The 13,578-nt window shown below is 40.4% G+C and overlaps 1 protein-coding gene across 1 annotated transcript; it reads right to left on the reverse strand.

Moving 5' to 3' along the window:
- Positions 1-3,111: 3,111 nt before the first annotated feature.
- arr3b (arrestin 3b, retinal (X-arrestin)) lies at positions 3,112-6,351 on the reverse strand (the record flags this gene model as incomplete). Its single annotated transcript, XM_056277310.1, has 14 exons — positions 3,112-3,116; positions 3,376-3,425; positions 3,557-3,580; positions 3,705-3,785; positions 3,952-4,089; positions 4,337-4,409; positions 4,697-4,781; positions 4,901-5,036; positions 5,170-5,246; positions 5,348-5,407; positions 5,580-5,773; positions 5,902-5,946; positions 6,141-6,201; positions 6,319-6,351. Coding segments are annotated over 14 exons (1,062 nt in total), but the record flags the coding sequence as incomplete, so codon positions are not given.
- Between the last annotated feature and the right edge of the window lie 7,227 nt (positions 6,352-13,578).

Consider the following 13,578-nt stretch of genomic DNA (forward strand, 5'->3'; position numbering starts at 1 on the left):
CTCTAAAGTTTATCAATTCTGTCATACACTTTGCCTGTTAGAATGTTCAGTCTTATTGTGACATCACATATCAATTTGAAACTCAACTGCCAGCCTAATTACTGTCAACTCTCAACACCTGGTAGATTTGATCAGCTTCTGCCACTTCTTAACTGCTCTTCCTCCCTCTTCAACCTTCCTACCTTCCTTCCTGCAACCTTCTTACCTTCCTTCCCACAACCTTCCTGCCTTCCTACCTTCCTACAATCTTCAAACCTTCCTTCCTACCTACCTTCCTTCCTTCCTACAACCTTCCTACCTTGCTTCCTACCATCCTTCCTACAACCTTCTTACCTTCCTACCTTGTTTCCTACCTTCCTTCCTACAACCTTCCTACCTTCCTTCCTACAACCTTACCTTCCTTCCTACCTTCCTTTCTACAACCTTCCTACAACCTCCCTGCTATCCTACCTTCCTACAACCTTCTTACCCTCCTTCCTACCCTTCCTCTTCATCACTACTCTTCATCTTCATCACTACCCTTCATCTTCATCGCTACTCTTCCTCTTCATCACTACCCTTCCTCTTCATCGCTCCCTTCCTCTTCATCACTCTTCATCTTCATCACTACCCCTCCTCTCATTCTACCCCTCCTCCTCTCATTCTACCATTCCTCATCTCATTCTACCCCTCCTTTAATTCTACCCCTCCTCTCATTCTACCCCTCCTCTCATAACAAATAAAGACCATTTCTTCTGATGTACTGTAGCTCTTTTTTCTTCTTTTAGAAGAACAATGTTCAGGTCAGGTTTTGCAGTTCAATGACCTAGGCATACTTGGGGACTCTTTTACCAGCGGGGGTCACATATTTCAGACTATTCAAACCTTTTCCTTCATAAACCATTGCTGCAAATGCTTGCAAGTTTTGTTACAGCCTTGTTGTGTGTGTTTGTAATGGGACTGGGAGCACTTTGAAATCTTTGCACCACTTCCACTTTTTCATACTTTAAACTACAGAAACCATTCAACAATCAAACTATTAATGTATTTAGCACATTATGGCAAATTTTTCAGTTTTTTTATACCTTTAAAACTTTTAAAATATTCAGTCATTTCACATTTCAGTTTCCAGGTATTTCAGGTAGGCTAGTGACTTTCTGACTTTTCCTATTTATCCATTTTCAGCAATGCTTTCGCGATTTCTTTCAGCAGCTCAGCATTCACACGCTTTTTCTGTGGAAAAGCATTTTTCTAGTTTGCCTTTCTTTTTCCCTCTACAAATCTTACTACATGACATTACTGAATATTGTAATAGTTTAGCTGCCTGTTGGTAACGTGAAATATTCCCCATCTGAGAAAATGTGGAAATTTCGCTGGCAAATGAACGATGGCATCAAAACAAGACTTATTGTGATTCATTTTGTTCATAGTGACATTTTCATATTAATATCAGTCTTGTTTTTGGAATATTAAGAAACAAATATACCCCCCCCCCAAAAAAATGATGTGTAGCCGCAGAGCTTCGGACAAATGGAAGTTTTGACTCTTGAATAAAGAAAGTAATGTGTCAAAAATAACAGATATAAAGAAAAGATGAGCAAAAAAAAAAAGAAAGAAAGAAAAAGAAAAAAGAGCAAGGTGAAAGGGCAATTGGAGAACAGATGTATTTATTTTTTTCTGTTGTCCTCAAAAATTGACACAAATAGTGTTTTTCTATGGCGCTCAACACACAGCTTAAAATTAAATTACCTTAAAATTAAATTACCTTAGCCCAATGACACAGGAATAAAGGTAATTGATGATTAATGCTTTAACACCACGTGCAAAACAAAAGAAAAGGTCTACATGACATATTACAGCACATATTCTTTGCAAAAAAAAAAAAAAAATCTACCAACAATAGCCAAATTAACAAGAGTTAATTTGTGTATCATGTTGTGGAGGTAGGCTTCTGTCAGAGAACCGATGCTTGGATGTGATACTCAGAGCCTATCTGTCAGTGACCTAGTGCTGACATTAATGCCTGAGAGAGATTATACATATTTAGATGAAATAGCACATCTTGATAAATGAAATTTGAGGGGTTGTGTGCGTGTGTGTGTGTGTGTGTGTGTGTGTGTGTGTGTGTGTGTGTGTGTGCGATGTTGAGTCCCTCTGGGTTCTTTTTTCTCTGTCAGGGAGTTCATTTTCCTTCCTTGGTCTTCTGGTCGCCATCATGCTAGTCAAATTTGATGTCCGTTCTAAGGTCAGGAAAGGGACAAACAGCAAGACAAGCCACAGAGCTTTGGTGTCATGTTTTTGAGTTCAACATCAAAGCAAGATATCTTGGCCAGTGCCTCGTGTCAGATTATATGGTATGGCTTTGACCAAAAGCTTGCAGGAAACCGTTAAAACGCAATGTTTTAACGTCTATTTACATAATGCATTCTACTGTTTTTTTGTTTGTTTGTTTGTTTTTTTTGCAGCATAATACGCTTGCATATCTAGGACAAAGGCAGTAGCAGTCTTTATACAAGCTTCTCAATCCGCCTACATCCTGCAATGCTGCTGCAGGCTTTTCCAAAGAGTCCCTTCGGGTTGGTGGTAGTAGATCATTGTGACAGTAATGCAGTGGGCGTGTATCAAGAATAACTTCCACAGCGGCTACTTTTGCATTAAAAAAAAACAATGCACTTCTTAAAGAGGCACATGTCACTTACTACTACAGTTTTATCACACCTTTCTGAAGCAAGGGTCTAAGGACAGGATGTTGGATTGCTGTAAAGCCCCTCGAGGCTAATTTGCAATTTGACATTGACTTGACTTGACCTTATTAAAGGTTTTTTTCCCATGTAGATGCTAGTCTTTAAACATCTTTAAATAAATATACTTTAATAATGCTTTTTTTGTAACAGCATATATGTTAACGCTTCTAAGACATGATTTGAAATGATTTTATCCATGTTTCATGTATACAGGACATGCCCGTGGCCCTTGAAGAAGTGGACAGTACAAAAGATATTATATTGGAGCTGACCTCACCTGAACTAAAGAGGCTTTCATTCCAATTTTCTGCAGGTCATGACATGTACAAATCATACAGGGGAAAAGCATCAGAGGTGTGTCACATTCACACACATGCATACAGAACATCTATACTACATTTACATTGATACAGAGAGGATATAGTTTTTATTTTAGGATAGGGGATTCCTATTACCATATGGGTTATACTTACACTTCTGCTCAATATATAGCAATGACATGACACATCAAATGGTGCGAGAGAGAGAGAGAGAGAGAGAGAGAGAGATTACAAATTATTTGTGAATAAGTATCCTTGAAGAAGATTCAAAGCAATCTTTTTTGTTTGTGTCAAATGTGGAGAAGATTCTGTATAATATACCACACACTTACCTGCAGGCTTGGGAGACATCAGCGACAGCGGAAGCTCTGCAGTCACATCACTAAAAATCAAAGATACATTCTTATGAATATACCACTTACAGATATACTGAAAGACGTACTATTTTTATTCCTATTCAACAACATACTGACAGATGGCCATGCATGCATTCAATCTGTTCTTCCTTCTTACCTTGATGTTAGGCCACCCAGTAGGCTGTGGTTCGAGAGAGGTAAAAAACAAAAACAAAAACAAAAGCAGCACCCTTAGTCAACAATTGTTCAACATGGGAGTGTATGAAAATTGTTGCAAAACTGATATCTATGGAAGTTGGCCTCACCCTCCGCTAGACACTATCAAGTTGACCTTCAGTTTGTAGGAGACAATGATTCCCTGCATCTCCTTATCCCCGACTTGACTCCTGTTAGCAGACAAGAATAGTTTGCCTTTTACAGTTTGAGTTGGTTTTTAAGCCATGGTAAGTGGATGATACAACACAGGCTTACATCACCAGCACTCAAAGAATAAGAGGATGAGTACCTCATCCTTGGCTCAGTCTAAGCCTTTCAGGTTTAAGAATGGCTTACAAGGTAGTGGATGCCAGGTTGGTGTCTTCATATTTTAGCCTTCCATCCACCGCAAGGCCACGCTTCTCTTTGTTGTTGGCCAGCCGGGGAGTTACTTGGAACGACTTCTCGAATGTTGAATTGGCATTTATTGTCTCCCTAGGTGTGACATTGAAAAGAGATGTTATGGCTTGCAGCTAAAGAAAAATGGTGATGCTACTATGTCAAGCAAGGCTAGGTACTCAAAGGTTCTGTCTAGTGGCCATTGTTAGAGTTTATTTAGTTCAGCCACAGCCATACTGACAGAATTATTGAAAATGTTTTCCCTACTCTTGAATAAAAAAATAAAAAAATTTCTAAATCAAATAAATTCAGGAGATTTTGACTGTCAGGTTGAAAGCCTTACCCAAACTCCTCGGTGCAGACAGGCTTGGTGTAGCTGTCAGATGAGTAAAGCACCACACTTGTTGTCTGCTCAACTAATCAGAAAAGAAACATGATCGTTATGAGCTAGAACGCATGCTTCCTGAGAACACACACACACACACACACACACACACACACACACACACACACACACACACACACACACACACACACACACACACACACACACACACACACACACACTAGTTGCCATAACATTTCAACTTTCTGTTGTCCCCTCTCCCACACACACACTTATTTATTATCTCTCTCCCTCTAGACACAAGTACACATTTTACTGTGAATTAAATTGAAATGTAACCCTTTTATTGCTACTTACCAACAATTCGGATTTTCTTCACAACCTTCGAAGTCTCATTATTGACTTTTACTTTCACAGTGATCGGATCTCCATGGTAATAAAGCTTGGGAGGAAAATAAATACATGCGTCATAAATCAGCAGAAACTTGGCAACTCTAATAATCGCACCGGATGATATAAGTTCCAGTTATGCAAAGAAATGCATTTTGGATCCTACCATACCTCTTTCTCAAGGGAGGCCTCCAGGTTAACTGGCTTGTCAGTCATCATAAATTGCTTGCTGATTTCAGTCTTGGGTCCAGGATTGGTTTTAGGAGGTGCATATTGTATTTTACGAATGATCAGACGACAAGTGTCCCTGTAAGCAGAATGGAACATGAGCAGACGGGACTATTTGCACCCACTCCTGCATACAGGATGTGCTGTAGCATGCCAGATAATACATAATGCAACCAGGAGGGACAGCATGGTTTAGCTGGGAGCATGCATACTTCTTGTGAATGATCTCATCTGGGTTGTCCCGCTCATTGGCAATATATCCTTTGATTTCAAAGTCAACGCCACAAGCCTGTGAAGGTGCAAGAAAAAGAAATCTCTTATACATCAAATGTTTATAAATCACGAGCGAGAATGAGTGAACGGAGCCAGGGAAGAGGAGTGTAAATGTACCTTTCCAGAATCCCCTGGCCCAGGCTGCAGAGACACTGAGCATGGGATATTTGCTGGCATCTGAGACAAATAAGTAAGTGAAAATAGAGTCACACTCATAAAAAGAATATGTAATAATTGCAAAATTATAGGTTGCATGAGGGAATGATGTATGATTTGGTTTAACAGGTCATTGTAATGGAGGAATGAGTTGCTTAATATGTAAATACACCTGAGATAGCTATCCGCTAACCTGGAAGGCAAAGGGATATCCTTGCTCTCCAACTTTCTTCATTAGGGCATCCTGCATTGGTGTTTTGGGTGGGTTTTCCCCTTGAGGTGGATAGATTTGGATGCGCTTTACCCAAATGTCCCTCCTGAAGGACAAACCAATCACATCCAAGTCTTCACTGCCATAGCGGAAGGCACAAGCGAGGTACACAAACACTGTGAAGGCAACAGGCATGGTGACACACACACATCATTAGCCCATGTGCCAGGTGAGGTGAATGCAAGTTTAGTTTTAAGTTGCAAGATTTGCTTTCTAAAATGGACAATGAATGAATAATAGGCACCTTTTCTGCCCTTCAGACCAGAAGGGTCAACTTTAAGGACCCCCTCTGCAGTTGAGAAGAGAGATAAAATCACTTAGACAGCAAATATACATACAAATGTATTCTAAACTTAAACACACACACACATGCATGCATGTACATGTACACGCACGCGCGCGTGCGCACACACACACACACACACACACACACACACAATTACACAAATATATACATACATGTTAAAATGTATAGCTACTGACCAACTACTTCCACTGAATCCACATTGTCCACGTAGTCTCTCTTTCCCAAGTACAAGGCAATCTGTGGTAGGAGAGAAAAGCAAAGAAAGAGAAGAAAACATTGCTCCTAGGCCAAAATGGCATTTTTTGCTGATTCGGAGAAATAGCTATAAGTTCTTATGTTAGACTGGCCACTTACACCACCATTGCCACTGGTCTTCCGGAAAATCCTTAAAAGACAGGGAAAGTAAGGGTCAAAGAGTCAGATTATCATCTCATCAATCCAGCTTCCGCTAAACATACTGGGATAAATCCACATACTAGACCCCGAGTCCGGACATTTCTTCCATAATGTTGCCTAACAGCTGTCTTCAGTGGTCTCACACATTGCAGTGACTCTCGTAGGTGAATGTAAATCACTATCATCTCCTATTCTTTGAGTGATTTAGGCTGTGATGTTTTATATTTCCTACACTGGCTGTCCATTATCAGCTTGAATTATAGGATGACAAATGAGTTTGCCTCAGTGTACAAAAGTTTACAAATATGGCACATTTGCTACTATTCAGACATTAAACATGAGATGCTGACTAAACCCTTTGCTGGGAATGCCTCTGTAAACAAACAAGTAATTGTTCTTGGCATTTGTATTTTTTTTCTAGTTATCTGTAAATCCTTTTAAAATCTTTTCCGTCTGTGCTACTGAGCTACTCTTTTGCGATCAAGCCGGCATGATCCATCCTGATAAGGATTTATCTGCATCCTTTATGTCTGAGGTGCTGCAGGATGGACAGAGATTGTCCATGTCTCAGTTGAGATGGCAGATTGCGAGGTCATGACACTAGCTGCTGAGCTGTTGTGTTGTGTGTGTGTTTGGGGAAGCATTTGTGATTTGATCCTTAAACCGGCCCTGATCCGATTTAAATTCGGTTGTATCCAAATAAAAAAAGAAAAAAAAGTCTTTTTATGAGCTCCATAACAAATAACACGCAACTGACATCCTGGATTTACATATTTGGCTCGGCTAAATGAGTGGAAATGGCAAAGTTTTTACCCTTTGCAATTTCCACTAAATATCTTTGAATGTACATGAAAAAAAACAAAAAACAATCAATACTCACTTTGACATTTCTGTGGCAAGTTTGTTGAGCGTGTCTGCAAACAAGACAAAACAAAATTACACACACACACACTCACACAAAAAAGCTTACATAGCCTGTCAAAGACGGGCTAGTTTTAGAGGCAATCTTGTTAATTCATTAGTCCGCCGCTTTTTCTGGCCCACAGTATATTTAAAAATAAGCATGAATGAGTATGTGACTACAAGGGGGGAAAAAACAAAAAACAAGGGCATAAAATATCAAAACTTGGCGGATGAAGAAGTATCATATCCATTTGTTGATTATGACATGCAATATCATTACAAATAATATCGATACAATCGATAAATATCATTACATTGTGCCAGGTGCACAACTTATCTGAACCTTATCTTATCTTTACCTTAACTCGTGGCTTAGCAATTATTTTTTTAAGGAACACATTTCTTGAATAACAACTTTGCTCAATGTCAGAAACAGTCTCATTAGCGGTCTCTATGCATGCTTAATAATCCAGGTAAGAAAATCAAAAAAAGTTGACTCAGCTCACCTGGGTACTCATTAGATCTAAAAATTTCACCTGTCCATTTGTCTAGCCCACCTTTTGCATCAGATCATAATGAGAATGGGTCTCTTACACTGTCCTTAGCTCCCTGGATAAGTCTGCGGTGCGGTGTCTTCCCTGTAATCCCTCGCGGTTCTTCTCCCTGCAATGCCTGTCTGTGAATGGCGGTCACCGCCTCCAGCGGGCCTTTATACTGTGACCTCTCAACCTTGCAGCCCTCCCCTCAGCTTACACAGCCTGTCAAAGACAAACTAGTTCTAGAGGCAATCCTGTTAATTCATTAGTCCGCCGCTTTTTCTGGCACACAATATGTTTAAAAATAAGCATGAGTATGTGACTACAAGGGAACAAGCCAAGAGTTGTGAGCTGTGTTGTTTAAAACAAGAGGTGGCCTCATCCACGCATGTTTGTGTGTGTGTGTGTGTGTGTGTGTGGGGGGGGGGGGTCACGATGCTCTCGCATTCTGTGGATGATGGACACCAAATAGTTTTTCTCTGAGGTGTCAGATAGGAATCTTCATTTTTAAATACTCATCTGAAAGGACAGATTTGGGTGCCTAGTGATTGCAAAAATATCTTGTATATCCCTGGCCTGGAGTCACGTTTAGCATTGGAGCCCCGAGCCGGGAGACAGTTATGAGATGTTTCCAAGTGATTTCTGGGGTTAAAAGGTTCTCGTCGTGAGTGAGGACTATATAAGGGAGCGTCCAAGAAATTCCTTTTACTCTAGCCAGGGTTTAGACGGGAGAAGAAAGGCATCAGCTGGGTTTTAGTTGTTAAGGCTGCCAGGGGGGACAGATGGCTTGTCCAGCAAGCCTTGCACAATCTGTCTACATGGCAGGTTGAGAAAAATACAAGCGGCTGACTGACCTTAGCTGCTATTTACACAACAAGGCTGCAGAGTAAGGATCGTTATTTATCCCTTTGCGATTACAAGATTATATTCTACTGATCTGCCCTGGTCAATGGCAATGTATTCCTCTGTAATAGAAGCCTATTCAAATCTATCTAACAATCTATTTAAGCGTAAAGGTGATTGTTCTGGTGTAAAAAAAAAGAAAGCCTTTATTGATCGGGTTGTTGATGATTTGAACATAAAGATGCCAACAAGTTTCAGCTAAACAGCCTTAATCATGGCACACCCATCTTTTTGGTGAAACGTAGTTCAAAAAGGGGGGGGGTATTACAAAGCTAATGGAAGGTAACACTGAAGCAAAAGAATAAATCTAAGAATGTTGTGTGAAGAATTATGAGCAAAGCTAATATAAATGTAATGACATCTAAGAAAAACAAGTGTGCTTTCGCTCTGGACACATCTTCCTGTGGATGGACATTGTACTTTAATTTTGACAAGCATCACTACGCTTACATCTCTTATAGGATTTCATATCATTCTTGCCGAATCTCTGATAACTCATCATGCCTGAAATCAAACTCTTCAAAAAATCCTGTTTCCCGATGACAGCACAGTTAAGTCTGCCTAGTGGATCTAATGAGGATCTGGACACCTCTGCAGCCAAGTATAATGAATTAGATTGATATCAGCCATGGCCTCTGTTCCACTGTCAAATAGGGATAGGGGCTGGGATCTCCTTAAAGCTGCCCAGCCTGGGAAACCCCTCTGTGGATTACACTGCCGAATCATTAGTTGTGTGCAACCTTGGGAAATACCGGCAAAGAAAACTCATTTAATACTTTTCACCTACACTCTTATGCCGTTCTATGCATGCATAATCTCCATCTCCACGTTTATTTTGATGGTTAAAAACCCATAGATATCATCTTAGTGATCATTACTTAGACTGTTCTTTAGGATGACGCAGTGAAAATGGCTCTATCCTGATTTCTGTACCTGAATAAATGTACAGTGTACAGGGGTGATTTAGCCTTGTTGCATTGGTATCTGGCAGGGTTTTTAATTTGCTTCACATTATTAACTGGACATTGTCAGTAACCAAGCAGTGCTTAGTTTAGATTGTGAAACTATAGGGGTGGGCATCATAAGACATTTGAATAAACCATTTCTGCTTGGGTTGGATTGACATGTAGAGACAATGCTGTCAGCATCTATCTATCTATCCATCCATCCATCCATCCATCCATCTATCTATCTATCTATCTATCTATCTATCTATCTATCTATCTATCTATCTATCTATCTATCTATCTATCTATCTATCTATCTATCTATCTATCTATCTATCTATCTATCTATCTATCTATCTATCTATCTATCTATCTATCTATCTATCTATCTATCTATCTATCTATCTATCTATCTATCTATCTATCTATCTATCTATCTATCTATCTATCTATCTATCTATCTATCTATCTATCTATCTATCTATCTATCATGGACTGAAACATTATGGTGTGAAGGCTTTTCAGGGGTTTTATTTCATTTCTTATGTGTATTAAAAGACAGTCATGCATGATCATCTCTGAGGGTCTTATGTAAAAACAAATTTTTCGTAAGTATTCTTAATAATTATCGTGATATTATACTCGAGCTTAATTGCATTTGTTGTGTTTTGCCCTTCTAGTTCTCTGGTTTTCTCTGTTAGGCCTTCTTAATGATTTGCTGTCCAGTCACAGTTCACCTCTGGCTTCTGCTCAGCTGCACAGTCTGCTCTTAAGTTCAGCTCTACAATCAAAAGTATATGCCTGATATTCAACAGTATGCTAAATTTAGTGCCTTTATGTGTGTCTGCTCAGTCATTCTGATAGTCTTCCTTTATGCTTCACCGACCTAGCATGAGGCAACAACAATGATCTGGTGTGGGGTAAAAGGAAGCAATGCTGCCTTGGTCTTTACTTTTCACTGCGTACCACCTGCCATGACATCTGTTTGTCTTGTAGATAGAATAACTGCCATGTTGTGCTAAAGCGAGACGAATTACCCACCCAAATGCATTCATTCATGTACAGTACGTACATTAAATGACCTGTGGTGGAGAGATATAGAATTAAAGTCATGGTTACCGATATTTTCTTTGACTTTGCCCTGTGGCTGGAGAGTTTGCAGAGTACGGCGTCTGTTGCGTCTTACGAGTAAGCCTCTTAGCGAGGAGGCCTTTGTGTCTTTTGCCATTTGATTGCCGACTTCTCAAGTGAACTCTGAGCTGCTGTAGGAGCAACTCAAATTACCTTCCCCTCACACTCACATTCACTCCTCTAATGGGCTTAACGAAGCACAATTCAGTCCTGGGATTGAAGCCAGTGAATCTAGAAAACAGCCTGTTAGCAATACGATGCTCGTAATGAATCACAGGTTGTTCATACTTTGAATTTTATGCAGTAAGAATTAAAATTGTTTGTCTCGTTCGGCCTGAATCGGTTTGGCTTGTGATAGAAATGCACTGATTCATCACTAGTGACTGTTTTACACTGATTAATACTGTACAGGAAAAGGCCAGTTGGAAAAATAATCTAAATTAAAACTACTTTTGCCTGCTCCTCTTGACTGACCGACTTTTTGGTTTTATCATTCCAGTTTTGACTTTGGGAGGTCAATTTATTGCAGTTACATAATCCCATTATAGATAAGCTTGTGCCACTGTAGGCACATACTTTATATAGATTGTAAATATTATCCCCAATGACTGGTCTTCAGGCATCATAACAATATGGCATTGCTTTGTCTTAACAAAGCAGGTGTCAATCAATAATTTGTCATACTGAGTTGGTATCGCTGAGAAAGAAACATTCTCAATGTAAACCAAATGCTGTTTTCCCATGCATTATGTATGGCACACTGTTTGAAGTCATTCAAATGTATATCTAAAATGTGTGCTGGGCGTCTGGGTGGCGTAGCAGTTTATTCTGCCAGCACGGGGATCTCCGGTTTGAATCCCCTTGTTACCTCCGGCTTGGTCGGGAATCCCTATAGACACAATTGGCTGTGTCTGCGGGTGGGAAGCCGGATGTGGGTGTGTGCCTCTTGACCTCCTCTGGTCAGTCAGGGTGCCTGTTCGGGGGGGGGACTGGGGGGAATAGCGTGCTACGTCCCACTGGCAAAACTCCTCACTGTCAGGTGAAAAGAAGCTGCTGGTGACTCCACATGTATCAGAGGAGGCATGTGGTAGTCTGCAGCCCTCCCTGGCTCGGCAGAAGGGGTGGAACAGCGACTGGGGTGGCTTGGAAGAGTGGTGTAATTGGACAGGTACAATTAGGGAGAAAAAGGGGAAAAAATCCACAAAAAAAAGAAGTGTGCTGAATACTAATTAGCCTGTTGTATCATTTATTTGAAGCATTTATTTACACAGCATTATACATATATTCCCTCGGCCCTGACCCCCAACCTCGTCCAGCCCATTGCCTTTAACGTTCTGTAAATGTGAACCACGTTGGGCATGTACATGTTATCTATCAGCTCAACGCTGAAGAGCTTTTTCTTGCAACGCTGCCATCAGTTGGAATATTTTAGCAAGGCTGAAACCTCCACGTGGTTGCAGTTAATTGGTTGAAGCCTGCATAACCACGGGGACCATTCTGCTGGACCACAATCAGAGCTGACTTGGTAATCATCCATTTCCTGCTCATGACGTAGCTCATTGTTTGTTTGACTAATAGAAAGCATATCACAGATATTTAGGCTCAAGAGCAGAGTGGGGCTTGCATGGAAAATGTGTGTGTGTGTGTGTGTGTGTGTGTGTGTGTGTGTGTGTGTGTGTGTGTGTGTGTGTGTGTGGGTGTGTGTGTGGGTGTGTGTTTCCCAGAAATGGAGCAGAGCTTGTCAGAGTATCTCATCTAAAGCGTTGTTTCCACATGGAGTGTTCAGTAGAAAAGGTTCCAAATGAAATAAAGTAAAATGATTGAGAAATTGTCTTTTTTTTAAAAAAAGAAGACAAATATGAAAAAAAGTATAATGCACAGTCAAGTAAGGCCTCAACAAGGAAATATGACACAAGTGTTTCCTAGCAATATAATACATATGGTAAGCCTTGATGTGTGCGTATCCCGCCCAGTGAGCTGTTTGCATAAGCAGGGCAGTGTTGTGATTGGACGGGAGTGTAAGAACAAACTGGAGTCAAAAAGTCAAGAAATTGCTCTTCCTGAGGATGATAAAATGTGATGAAATGGCAAAGTATCCATTTTCCTAGAGGGAGGTGAAACAACACAAAAAAACAATACTGGATGTAAAAATCAAGTAACCTTTGTCTTTATTGGCCTGGAACCTAAATTTGAGAAATGAAGTCTAGCACTAATGTCACGCTGGGGCCTGTCGGAAACACACTGAGCCATAACCCGACAGACATGTGTAAACTTGAGAATGTTAATGGAACCCTCGGCATCTGCCAAGAGGTCCGATTCAAATTTTGAAACGTGTTTAAAAAAAACCCTTCACAACCCTTTTGCCCCCAAAGAGATAAGTGGAGACCCTTCTAACTTTACAGTGAGTGGACCGCTAATCCATCTCCTGGCTAACCCCCCTGTCACACCTGATTCTTTTTGCATACTCTCTGTGTGTGTGTGTGTGTGTGTGCGTGCGTGCGTGCGTGCGTGTGCGTGCGTGCGTGCGTTGTTGCAGTTCCAGAATCATATGACCTCAAATTCATCATTCGGTAACTCCAAATCACTGAGAGTCCACCGAGTTTTTTTTCTTTTTTTTCTTTTTTCTTTTCTTTTTCTTTTTTTTACTATCCTTGAAAAGGGTACCATAATTTGTCTACAGTTTATGCTGTTAGGTATTCGCTTTAAAATGAGGCTTCGTTTTTTTTTTTCAATCGGCGTACACGCCGTTTAGGGACGCCAAAGTAGCTAGCTTGACAGACGCACTGAAAAGCGTCGAT

The sequence above is a fragment of the Lampris incognitus genome, chromosome 1 (genome assembly GCF_029633865.1).
Source record: "Lampris incognitus isolate fLamInc1 chromosome 1, fLamInc1.hap2, whole genome shotgun sequence".
Classification (NCBI taxonomy): domain Eukaryota; kingdom Metazoa; phylum Chordata; class Actinopteri; order Lampriformes; family Lampridae; genus Lampris; species Lampris incognitus.